Source organism: Nelusetta ayraudi, unplaced genomic scaffold (genome assembly GCF_046127955.1).
Source record: "Nelusetta ayraudi isolate G7.1 ecotype Tasmania unplaced genomic scaffold, CSIRO-AGI_Nayr_v1 ptg000071l, whole genome shotgun sequence".
NCBI lineage: Eukaryota > Metazoa > Chordata > Actinopteri > Tetraodontiformes > Monacanthidae > Nelusetta > Nelusetta ayraudi.
The window spans coordinates 4,975,001-4,987,308 of record NW_027466121.1 but is presented as its reverse complement, the minus strand read 5'-3'; the positions used below and the strand labels follow the sequence as shown (position 1 = coordinate 4,987,308).

The 12,308-nt window shown below is 44.9% G+C and overlaps 2 protein-coding genes across 7 annotated transcripts in view; one reads left to right on the top strand and one right to left on the bottom strand.

Annotated features, from left to right (window-relative positions):
• The first annotated feature begins 2,968 nt into the window (after positions 1-2,968).
• On the top strand, positions 2,969-10,123 carry islr2 (immunoglobulin superfamily containing leucine-rich repeat 2). Its single transcript, XM_076042591.1, has 2 exons — positions 2,969-4,492; positions 6,920-10,123. Exons 1-2 carry the CDS (start codon positions 2,976-2,978, stop codon positions 9,066-9,068), a joined length of 3,666 nt encoding a protein of 1,221 aa, XP_075898706.1. The 5' UTR covers positions 2,969-2,975; the 3' UTR covers positions 9,069-10,123.
• Positions 10,124-10,439: 316 nt separating this feature from the next.
• The window catches only part of stra6 (signaling receptor and transporter of retinol STRA6), a 15,844-nt gene continuing 13,975 nt past the window's right edge, over positions 10,440-12,308 (bottom strand). For all 6 annotated transcript variants that reach the window (XM_076042723.1, XM_076042727.1, XM_076042728.1 and 3 more), the window contains one exon: positions 10,440-11,442. In XM_076042723.1, coding sequence (XP_075898838.1) covers positions 11,201-11,442 — 242 coding nt within the window. In that variant the 3' untranslated portion in view covers positions 10,440-11,200. The remainder of the gene's footprint in view (positions 11,443-12,308) is intronic.

Genomic DNA, 12,308 nt, shown 5'->3' with positions numbered 1-12,308 from the left:
CGTGTTCTTTCCTTGAGGAAAAATAGAAAACGTGGCAAAATGAGAAAGAATCTAATCCCCCCCGCCCCCCTTCACGACGACCCCTTAATGTAGCTCTCAGGAGAAATAACCATTCAACCACAATTCCCTGTACTTTCTGTACATGTATACATATATATAAATAATATGCTATATGCATGTTGTTAAATGCAGATTAAGTCTTTTTCCCTTTCTGTTAAAATGATTATAAATAATTCTTGTTTGTACGTCTTACCCCACAAAAACAAACAAAACAGTCTTTCCTTCCTTCCTTCCTTTTCAGTAAGGAAACAAGTCCAAGCCAAAATGTGGGAGGTCACACAAGCCACAGGTTGTTTGAAGAGGCTGTTTGATTGCAGTTTACGATCCATCTACACTTTATACACAGTTTTTGCTATACTTAGTTGCACCCCAAATACAAGTTTCCCTGTTGAGTACAACACTGGTGAAGTTCGATATCAACCAGATAGGTCGACGTAAAAGAGGGCATTTTGGTCTTATTCTCGTCTTCACCAGACAATGGCAGCACTGGAGCAGAAAATAAAAGTACTCCTGCAAACAGGACGAACAACGTGCAAGGGTTCCGGTTAGTGATGGGTCGATCTCGAATGAACCGGTTCTAAGAGCCGACTCTTTGAAGTGAATGAAGAGAGCCGGCTCCTGGTTGGTAGTAGTAGTAGTTGTTGTTGTTTTTTAAATTTGGAAACCGATTGTTACTCACAAGCTAATAACCGTGCAAGAGTAATGTAACTCCTCCACATTCTTTGTCTCTACTCCCTTTAACCTTAACATTCCATTTTGGAAATTGTGTGTGTGAAAAGTGTAAATGGCAGTTGGAATTCCTTGGATTGATTTTTGTCATTCACCAAGGTAAAAACAAGCAAACAAACAAAAACCCCTGCTAAGCCTATGAGTAAGAACAACTTTGTAATATTTAAACAAAAATGAAGAAAATAAAGAAATAATAATAATAATAATAATAATAATAATAATAATAATAATAATAATAATGAGGAACACAAAATCTTCATGGCTTTTTAATTTCCTTCTTTTTATGTTATGTAACAGTGACCTCTACTGTGATAAGAGTGAATCTACACAGAAACATTGTACAATGCCCACAATTGTGCCGCTAGGGTTGCCAACTCCCAGAAATCAAAATATGGGACACGTCACATGGGACCTCTGGCGGCAAAAAAATTGGGTTTTTGGGCAGTCAAAACCACATGGAAAACTGCATTTTGGCACAGTTATACCTATCAAATTGTAAAGCAGTTGTACCCAGTTGTAAAACAACTGGGTACTTAGAAAAGCGCAATATAAATCTGAGCTATTATTATTATTATTATTATTATTATTATTATTATTATTATTATTATTATTATTATTATTACAAACAATACAACAATACTTTTTGAAAACTCCCTCCTCCGCAACGTGCAGAAGCAAAGCGAACCAAAACGGGGGGGAAAAAATATATGCATGTTCCCTTTACCCGGGAGGCCGGGACGAACAACGTCCTCTCCCGTACGGGATGCGCCTCTTTTGGCTCAAATACGGGGCGTCCCGGCCAATACGGGACGGTTAGCAACCCTAATTGCAACAGATGTCTGCAAAGGTCATGCGAAAGGACACGCGGATGTCCCGAGTTTTTGCAATCACCGAGCTTGTTTGAGAGGAACGTTAACTCCGCAGGAGAGATTACAAAGACTTGAGAGAGGAATTGAAGTTTAGATTTGACGGGTAAGGTCACTCATCGGGTCGGTTAATGGGAGTGCGTGTGTAACAGAGTTGGGGGGGGGGGGGGAAAGAAAAAAAAAAGATAACATTTTCTAATGTCTAAGTTCGAAGTGGGGACTTTATTTATTATTCATTTATTCTGTTGTATTTTGTGAATTTTATCTCAATGTGTTATTTTATTTTATTATTATTTTTATTCAAGTTTTAAGTTTTAAGGTTTACATAGCGAAGCGAATCAAGCCCTCACAGTTCCGTGTTGTATAAAAGAGGGTAAGTTATGTGGGTGCGGCTGCGATTTATAGTTATTTTCCGTAAGGAACGATCTATTAATGCTCCAGTTGGGGTGCACCAGTCTCATGTAAATGCCGCTACTGTTACACGGTTGTTTTATGTTAGTTTTAATAATTAATTTTAGTTTTTATTGACAATTTTCTTTACGCGCCGATTGTGCGGTGGCAGGCTGCTGTGCAGCGAGCGCTGCACAGACAACATGGCCGTTTTGGCACCAAAGTCCTTAAGAAGAAAGTTCCGCAATTTGACCGCAAGATGGCTGTGCTTATCCCAAAACTTTTCAACATATAAAATTCAGCGAATCATTATGTCTATGTTGAGGTGAATTTTCTTTCCAAAATGATACAGTAGAAATGGACATGTGAGATATCATTGTAAAGCCTGGGAGCTCTGCTATCACAATCAGTTGACATATTTCACGGGACATAATTTCTGGCTTTTTTGGGGGACTCCAAATTTGACAACTTCGTCATTGACATCACGGTAGTCCCCCCAAAAGGGCAAAAATTAAAATCCACCCGAAAAACTGAAAAATACCGTGATGTCAATGGCAAAGTTGTCAACTTTGGAGTTGACAACTTTGCCATTGACAGCGCCTTTTGTCCGCCCCGGATTGTGGAGAGGAGTTCACAACAGCCCGACTCCGATAACAGGAAGGGAAATCAGCAACATGATGTTTGAGGGAACAGATATGCCAAACTTACGCAAGATGACCGTGCATGGCATTGTTTGCAAAAGAAGTAAAGAAAAAGGGAAGGAAAATGAAGGTTTAAAGTGTTTCTTTAGTGTTAATTCATTTTCAAATGTGTCTTGTGTTTAAGACCTTAAATGCAGAATTAAATTCAAGATTTCTTTGGGTTAATTTCCATATCTTGCGAAGAACCATTAACTAATATCTGATTATTCGTGCTTTCAGGTGCAGCAACATGGCTGGACGGATCTTGCAGCTCTTTGCCTTATGGACTGCTGTGATTGGTGTAGTGCACTGCTGTCCGGAGCTCTGCAGCTGCCAGGATAAATTTTCCCAGAAGTTTGCTGATTGTGCTTACAAAGACCTGCTGGTGGTACCGGTCGGCTTCCCGTCCAATGTTACCACAGTGAGCCTCTCCGCCAACAACATCAAGTCTCTTAAAAACAAGAGCTTTGTCACTATCACCCAAGTCAACTCACTCTGGCTGGCTCACAATGAGATTGTTACCATCGAGAGGGGCACCTTTGCTCCCTTGATCCAGCTTCGCAACCTGGACATCAGCAACAATAAAATAGTGAACTTTCCATGGGAGGATCTGCAGAACCTCACAGCCCTGCAGCTTCTCAAAATGAACAATAACGAGATGGTGAACCTGCCCAAAGGTGCCTTCTCCACCCTCAAGGACCTGAGGTCGCTGCGCATCAACAACAACAAGTTCACCACCATTGTGGAGGGAAGCTTCAGTGCTCTATCGTCCATGTCCCACCTTCAGATTTACAACAATCCCTTCACGTGCTCCTGTAGCCTGGAATGGCTGAGGGACTGGATGGCAACAACAAAGATTTCGGTCCCAGAGCCAAATTTGATTGTATGTGAGGAGCCTGAACATCTGAGGGGGGCAATGGTGACAAATATTCCCAAACTGGACTGTCAGGCTCCTACTGTAACAATTACATATCAGCCCAACATTGAAAACACAGAGATTTATGAAGGCTCCAAGGTCATCCTGACCTGTGAGACAACAGGAAGCCCGATTCCTCAGGTCAGCTGGGAAGTGACGGTAGGAAATCAAAATTATACCAATCACGCTTTCAACCTGAGCTTGGATGACTTGAAGCAGTACACGTTTGACTTTGGCGTTATCGCGCTGGAGGTTTCAGAGACGGAGGCCAAAGTGCAGCTGAACCCTCTTCAGCTCCCCAACAGCAGATCCAACCTCCACCTGAGTCAGCCTGACGACCAGGAGACGGTGAACAAAGAGCCTCTGGGCCTGCTGCAGTCCTCGTCCAACAAAGGCAACCTCGACATCATCTACCTCTGCGTAAATACGGGCAACGGCCACTCTGTGGTGGAGTGGTCCAGGATAGAGGAGGGGGTGAACGCCTTCCACTTCCGTCACTTACAGCCTGGCACCAAATACACTCTTTGTCTCACCTACGGGGGGCAGGACTGCCAAGTTCACGTCATCTTCACCACTCGGAAGAAAATCCCCTCCCTGCTCATCATCGTGGTCATCAGTATTTTCTTACTGGGCTTGGCCACCTTCTGCTATTTGCTATACAAGTACCAGGGGAAGACCTACAAGCCGATCATGAGGGCGCAGAATCCGGATCAGGTGGAGAAACAAATGGCCGGAGACTTTGACCTCAGGACGTCTTTCGCCGGTTCCGAGAAGACCCTGAACCCGAGCGAGCTGGGCAAGGGGGAGCCCGAGTCCATCCCCGGCTCCTCGTCCAAGACCAACCAGGAGGAGTTCGATAAATAAAAAGCAGCACACACAGACGTCACCCCGACCGGTGGCGTCTTTCCGCGGGACGCGTCGAGAGGCGAAAATTGATTTGAAAAGTGAAAAACAAACAACTGCTTGTTGAGCACAAAACAAGAATGTATTGAAGCCATATTTTTGAGAGTTGTGAGAGTCGCGTGATCGAGACGTCTCCAGGTTTTACGCAACACACGACCAGCGAATTATTTCGGTCGCCCGCGCGGAGATTTCGCTCACGACCGCGATGTGCTCGACATGGAACATTCCAGGTTCTCTGCCAATGTTTGATATCAACGTCTTATCGACTGCATTCTATTTGTCGACAGGTGCTCGCTCTTGTACTCTCGCTTTCTACACGGAACGTCTCCGAGGCATGTCGCGCGTGTTTCTCTCTGTGTGTGGTTTTTATTAGTGTAGTCTAGAAGACCGTAGATGTTTACTGTCCGACTGTGATGTAAAGCCATGTGGATATGGAAATATTCATTTTCCTCTCTCTTTTTTTCTACTACGACGGTAAGTTCTAATGAAGCCGCATAAAAAACAAAAAAACAAATGGAGAAAACAAACAAACAAACGGCGGTTTCTACGTTTTGTACTCTGATGCTTTTTGGTGGCATTTTTGTGATCTGTTGTACAAATAAAGCCCGTGACCTTTTAAGAGTTTTTGATATAATTTTATGTAAGTGGAATTAATAAAACATATGAAACAAAACCAGATGATAACCAATTATAACTATCATAACTTTGTATGTATTCCTGTCGTGTCTAAGTTTCCCCCCACATGATTATCATGAAGGTCGATATCAGCCAGATAGGTCGACGTCAAAAACAGGGCCTTTTGCTCATGGACGAGTCTTATTCTCGTCTTCACCAGACGATGGCAGCATTGGAGCACAAAAATCGAAGTACTACTGCAAGCAGGACCAAAACATGAGAACACTCTTGTACTAATAATGGGGATTAAAATCATAATCATTGCCATATCTACTCAGTTATTTCGTTTGAAAAAAGGATGGTTTTGCTGAGAATATGTCTATGGGGGTGGATGTGCAAACGCATAGAATAAACTGGGGGGGGGGGGATCAAGGATTTGGGATTCTTTGGATTATAACAGTCATTTATTTAACCTTATGGCTCACTTCAGGCACACCTTGACGTTCTACAGCCTCAAAAGCTACATGCCATCTGTTGTTGTTTTATTTCTTATTTGTGTCTGTTTGTTTCTCTTGTTTTCCCGTTTGTAATAATCAACAACATTAGATTTTTAAACGTGCAATCCCCCAAAGTTGTTTCTGGACCGTCAGAGCCCAAGTACCGGAAAATCTGCGTTGTTTTAATGACAATAGGCCGCAACCAAACCGAATGGGGTCAAAGATTACGACGGGGTCGGAATAATAAATCAAACATCGGACCTTAAATTATGAATCGTCTTTGAGGGTGGAGGAGCCCGGAGCTTCTGTATCTTTAATAGCGAAGAGAGAGGGAAATGGGAGAGGCTGCGCGTGCACGTCCCATCTTCTCGCGGCGGGGACGCGCACTGGCTTCCACACTCGCCGGAGACGGGGAAAAAAAGCACCGTCCGACTGCATCAGCAACTCGCCGCGGAAGAGGGGAAAAAAAAATGTTGCCTCCATTGCCGCCCTCCATCAGCTCTGTCGATGTCTGCAAAAGTCATGCGAAAGGACACTCGGATGTCGCGAGTTTTTGCAATCACTGAACTTGTTTGAGAGGACCTTTAACTCCGCAGGAGAGATTACAAAGACTTGAGAGAGGAATTGAAGTTTAGATTTGACAGGTAAGGTCACTCATCGGGTCGGTTAATGGGAGTGCGTGGGTGAAAAACGGGAGGAAAACAAAATTGCGGCATGCAAGAATCCCGATGGAAGTTGACGTTGATCGCGCTGTTTGTTCATTTGGTTGTGACTGAGACGGGCGACAAAAAAGGCATTTGTTTATACAGCAGGATTTATATGGAAAACGTTGGATTTACTCAGTTAAAGAATAATAATTAAAAAAAATAAATAATAATAATTAAAAAAAATCGTGTCGGATATATGTAAAAATCAAAGGTCCGAAGTCAAAAGACAGCGCCTTTTGTCCGCCCCGGATTGTGGGAAGGAGTTCACAACAGCCCGACTACCGATAACAGGAAGGGAAATCAGCAACATGATGTTTGTGAGGGAACAGATATGCCAAACTTACGCAAGATGACCGTGCATGGCATTGTTTGCAAAAGAAGTAAAGAAAAAGGGAAGGAAAATGAAGGTTTAAAGTGTTTCTTTAGTGTTAATTCATTTTCAAATGTGTCTTGTGTTTAAGACCTTAAATGCATAATTAAATTCAAGATTTCTTTGGGTTAATTTCCATATCTTGCGAAGAACCCTTAACTAATATCTGATTATTCGTGCTTTCAGGTGCAGCAACATGGCTGGACGGATCTTGCAGCTCTTTGCCTTATGGACTGCTGTGATTGGTGTAGTGCACTGCTGTCCGGAGCTCTGCAGCTGCCAGGATAAATTTTCCCAGAAGTTTGCTGATTGTGCTTACAAAGACCTGCTGGTGGTACCGGTCGGCTTCCCGTCCAATGTTACCACAGTGAGCCTCTCCGCCAACAAGATCAAGTCTCTTAAAAACAAGAGCTTTGTCAATATCACCCAAGTCACCTCACTCTGGCTGGCTCACAATGAGATTGTTACCATCGAGAGGGGCACCTTTGCTCCCTTGATCCAGCTTCGCAACCTGGACATCAGCAACAATAAAATAGTGAACTTTCCATGGGAGGATCTGCAGAACCTCACAGCCCTGCAGCTTCTCAAAATGAACAATAACGAGATGGTGAACCTGCCCAAAGGTGCCTTCTCCACCCTCAAGGACCTGAGGTCGCTGCGCATCAACAACAACAAGTTCACCACCATTGTGGAGGGAAGCTTCAGTGCTCTATCGTCCATGTCCCACCTTCAGATTTACAACAATCCCTTCACGTGCTCCTGTAGCCTGGAATGGCTGAGGGACTGGATGGCAACAACAAAGATTTCTGTCCCAGAGCCAAATTCGATTGTATGTGAGGAGCCTGAACATCTGAGGGGGGCAATGGTGACAAATATTCCCAAACTGGACTGTCAGGCTCCTGCTGTAACAATTACATATCAGCCCAACATTGAAAACACAGAGATTTATGAAGGCTCCATGGTCATCCTGACCTGTGAGACAACAGGAAGCCCGATTCCTCAGGTCAGCTGGGAAGTGACGGTAGGAAATCAAAATTATATGTTCCCATTGCCCTCAACTGGAGAGACTAATGACGTGCCAATTAATGATAAAACGACCAACAACCGATTCCTCGTCTTTAGAAACGGCACTCTCATCATTCCTCGCATGAGTAAAAAGGAAGATGGAAATTACACCTGCACTGCCGTCAATGATTTAGGTAAAGTGGATAGCGGCGTCAGAGTGGCCATGGTGGGCAAACCAAAACATTCCACCGACTCAAAGGCAATTTCTCCGGTTGACAAGATCCGTCCGTCAGTCAAAAAGCCCACTGAGTCCAAGTTGTCGCAGAATGAGATTTATGGCAGCAAGCCCGCTGGCAAGACAAAGGAGACTTCCGAAGGCTCGCCAGACAAAGACGACGGCAGGGGGGGCAGCGGCGTCCTGAAGGACCCCGTGTTCTCTGGCAAGTGCGGCGCCAAAGAAAGCAGCGAACACATCTCCAACCACGCTTTCAACCTGAGCTTGGATGACTTGAAGCAGTACACGTTTGACTTTGGCGTTATCGCGCTGGAGGTTTCAGAGACGGAGGCTAAAGTGCAGCTGAACCCTCTTCAGCTCCCCAACAGCAGATCCAACCTCCACCTGAGTCAGCCTGACGACCAGGAGACGGTGAACAAAGAGCCTCTGGGCCTGCTGCAGTCCTCGTCCAACAAAGGCAACCTCGACATCATCTACCTCTGCGTAAATACGGGCAACGGCCACTCTGTGGTGGAGTGGTCCAGGATAGAGGAGGGGGTGAACGCCTTCCACTTCCGTCACTTACAGCCTGGCACCAAATACACTCTTTGTCTCACCTACGGGGGGCAGGACTGCCAAGTGCAAGTCGTCTTCACCACTCGGAAGAAAATCCCCTCCCTGCTCATCATCGTGGTCGTCAGTATTTTCTTACTGGGCTTGGCCACTGTTCCCCTGCTGGGCGCCACCTGCTGCCATTTGTTATACAAGTACCAGGGGAAGACCTACAAGCTGATCATGAGGGCGCAGAATCCGGATCAGGTGGAGAAACAAATGGCCGGAGACTTTGACCTCAGGGCGTCTTTCGCCGGCTCCGAGAAGACCCTGAACCCGAGCGAGCTGGGCGAGGGGGAGACCGAGGCTGAGGGGGAGGGCGGGGAAGCGGAGGGAGAGGCGGAGGGCAGCGTGGTGACCGAGTCTATCCCCGGCTCCTCGTCCAAGACCAACCAGGAGGAGTTCGAGATGGGCTCGGAGTACAGTGACAGGTTGCCGCTGGGCGCCGAGGCGGTCACCATCTCGGAGGAGATCAACGGCAACTACAAGGAGCCGAGCCGCTGATCGGGCGTCATCAGGCGCCCCCGCGCGTTCACTGTAACATAGTAACATTTCCATCCGAGCAGGTAACGAACGCACCCGACATTAAAAACAAGTGATACATAAACAAATGGTTCTTATTAAAGGGATAGATCGCTCAGTTTTACTTTTATTTATTTATTTTTTCAAAGAGCCTCATCACCCAGGACTGTAAATTGATTCATGTGACATGTGTAGTGTGTAGGCCAACTGTGAGGTGAAATAAAAAGCAGCACACACGACGAAGTGAGCACACACAGACGTCACCCCGACCGGTGGCGTCTTTCCGCGGGACGCGTCGAGAGGCGAAGATTGATTTGAAAAGTGAAAAACAAACCACTGCGTGTTGAGCACAAAACAAGAAAAGCAACAGTACCATATGTATCGAAGCCATATTCTTAAAAACGACAGCCCGCACATCATAACAGGGACCAAACGCTTTTAGACTGAACTTGCGCGCGTCTGACGCGTGAGAGTCGCGTGATCGAGACGTCTCCAGGTTTTACGCAACACACGACCAGCGAATTATTTCGGTCGCCCGCGCGGAGATTTCGCTCACGACCGCGATGTGCTCGACACGGAACATTCCAGGTTCTCTGCCAATGTTTGATATCAACGTCTTATCGACTGCATTCTATTCGTCGACAGGTGCTCGCTCTTGTACTCTCGCTTTCTACACGGAACGTCTCCGAGGCATGTCGCGCGTGTTTCTCTCTGTGTGTGGTTTTTATTAGTGTAGTCTAGAAGACCGTAGATGTTTACTGTCCGACTGTGATGTAAAGCCATGTGGATATGGAAATATTCATTTTCCTCTCTCTTTTTTTCTACTACGACGGTAAGTTCCAATGAAGCCGCATAAAAAAAAAACAAAAATAAACAAATGGAGAAAACAAACAAACAAACGGCGGTTTCTACGTCTTGTACTCTGATGCTTTTTGGTGGCATTTTTGTGATCTGTTGTACAAATAAAGCCCGTGACCTTTTAAGAGTTTTTGATATAATTTTATGTAAGTGGAATTAATAAAACATATGAAACAAAACCAGATGATGTGCTGCATTTGTAAGTTTAAGATATAACGGGGCGACTGTCTTTGAGTTTTTATTTTTTTATTTAAATTATTATTCTTGGAAAATGAGAATTAACTGCACTCAAACGAAATGCCTGTTTTATCGAACGTCGGGTTATTTTTTGCAAAACTAAAAGAAATCAAACTAAACGTAAATTTAACATGTTCTGAATCTATGTATTAATTAAAATCACATTTTATCTTATTCTGTTTCTGCCCCTATTAACAAGAAAAACATTGTCGCGGTTTATTTGCAACAGAATTAAGCAACAACAAAGGGAGAAAGATGAAGGGTTGTTTGTTTTAGATTTATTTTCACACGTATGGGAAGGAAATCGCCCTGTATTTTTTTTTTTTTTTTACTTATACATAAGTCGGTATTAAAACGTAAATTGAGAGACATCGAAACACTTTCGATGAATGTCAGACAAAGAGTGACGTCAAACCATAAGACGCTGGTAGCAGCAAGTGGTTTCAGACACAAAGGTATAGAAATAAAACAGGAAATGCAAACACTTTTAATTTGTCTGGCACTTAATCCACAGGTTATTGCTAGTCGTGTATACTAGAAAGAAACAGCCCAGTCTATGAAAGCAGCTCACTCCGTCAATTAATAAATACCGAGATGCGTCATTGAACTGCACATTCATTTGCTTGTATTGCTGTTGGTGACTTTAAACTTGCATTACCTGCACAGTCTGACGATATGGAAATATAGGGAAACAAATGTGATTTTCAGACGGGTTAAGACGTGCAGCTGAGTGACACCATCCCAAACATAGACACTATGCTCTAGGATGCCACTGCCACATGTGAATTCCCATCAGACTGTCGCCCTAAAATATAAACGCCCAGCGTGGGCGTGGGAGGGGAAGGGGGGAGGGGGGGGAGACATGAAAAGCAAGAAAGCGGACACACAATCTCAAGACTAATTAAACATCCGTACATGTGACGATGCACCGTAAGTGCACTTATTTGGCTCGATGCCCCTCACGTCAACAGTGAGCTTGGACAAAGACACTTCCTTCGTTTGGAGGTTCCATTCACACTTCAGTTGTCGGCGCACGCCTCGGCTTCCTTGGTCATTTCCTCCTTTGTGCTCGCCTTCTTGACGCTGCCGTGGTGGAGGCTTCCGTTCACAAAGCTCTCGGCCGTCTGAAGCTGGAAGTGCTTCCTGGTGCCCACCAGGGACGGGTTGTTGACCAGGGTGTAGAGGAGCTGCCAGCGCCTGCGGGCCCTCTTGGCGCTCGACACTTTGGGCTGCTTCTTCTCCTGCTGGACCAGCTGGATCCCTGGGGGGACGAGTCAGACACGGCGATAGCACCAGCGGTATGCAGCAGTTGCAGGTACAGCGCACGCGGAGTAGAACAGCCGATATTTCAGGTTGCGATTGGAGGCTGTTTTTTTGAGGATCAATTGTGGAAAGAGTAATAATAGCAGGCAATCACGTTGTAATCCTCCAAGCATTGTAGCAGCATCGAGCGTGCCATTAACAGGGAAAATGCTTAAGCCCCTTGAGCTACATGAATATGAATCAGGCAATTAGAACAGCTCATCTGTGTAATCAACTACCGCGGAGTTAATCCCTGCCATGCAATGGATTATTTGTGATAATTCATTGTTCCTTAGATTCCAACATTGTCTCTTGAGCAATCTGTCATTGGACTCCTTCACTGTGTCACCAGTTGGATTCCACAACGTCTGCTGAAACCTGATGCATTTCCCTCCTTTATTTCTCACCCTGATTTATTACCCCCCCCCGTGCCTGCACGTGTGAGCAGCAGTTCCTCATCTCCCGATAGAGACCAAACTCCACGACCAGTAGTTTCACTGGCACTTTACGTCAATTTGCGTGATGCTTGTGGCGATGGCTTGTAAAACCACATTGTCTCTTTGTGACAGAGACTGCAGGCGAGTGTAAAGTGACTGAGAGAGCAGGCAAACACACTCACACAAGGACAGCTGGTCAGTACATGACAGATTTGATTGAGGCCGGCGCGACGGTAAGTAATTCCAGACACTGTGTCGATTTGCCCTTGACATATTAAATCAGAACTATATAAGCTTTAATTTATTCTGTGCGCAAAAGGCTGATGATCTAATTATGTGTTATGATGACCTGCTTTTCAGTCTGAAACCTCTGTGCAGAAAATTAAGT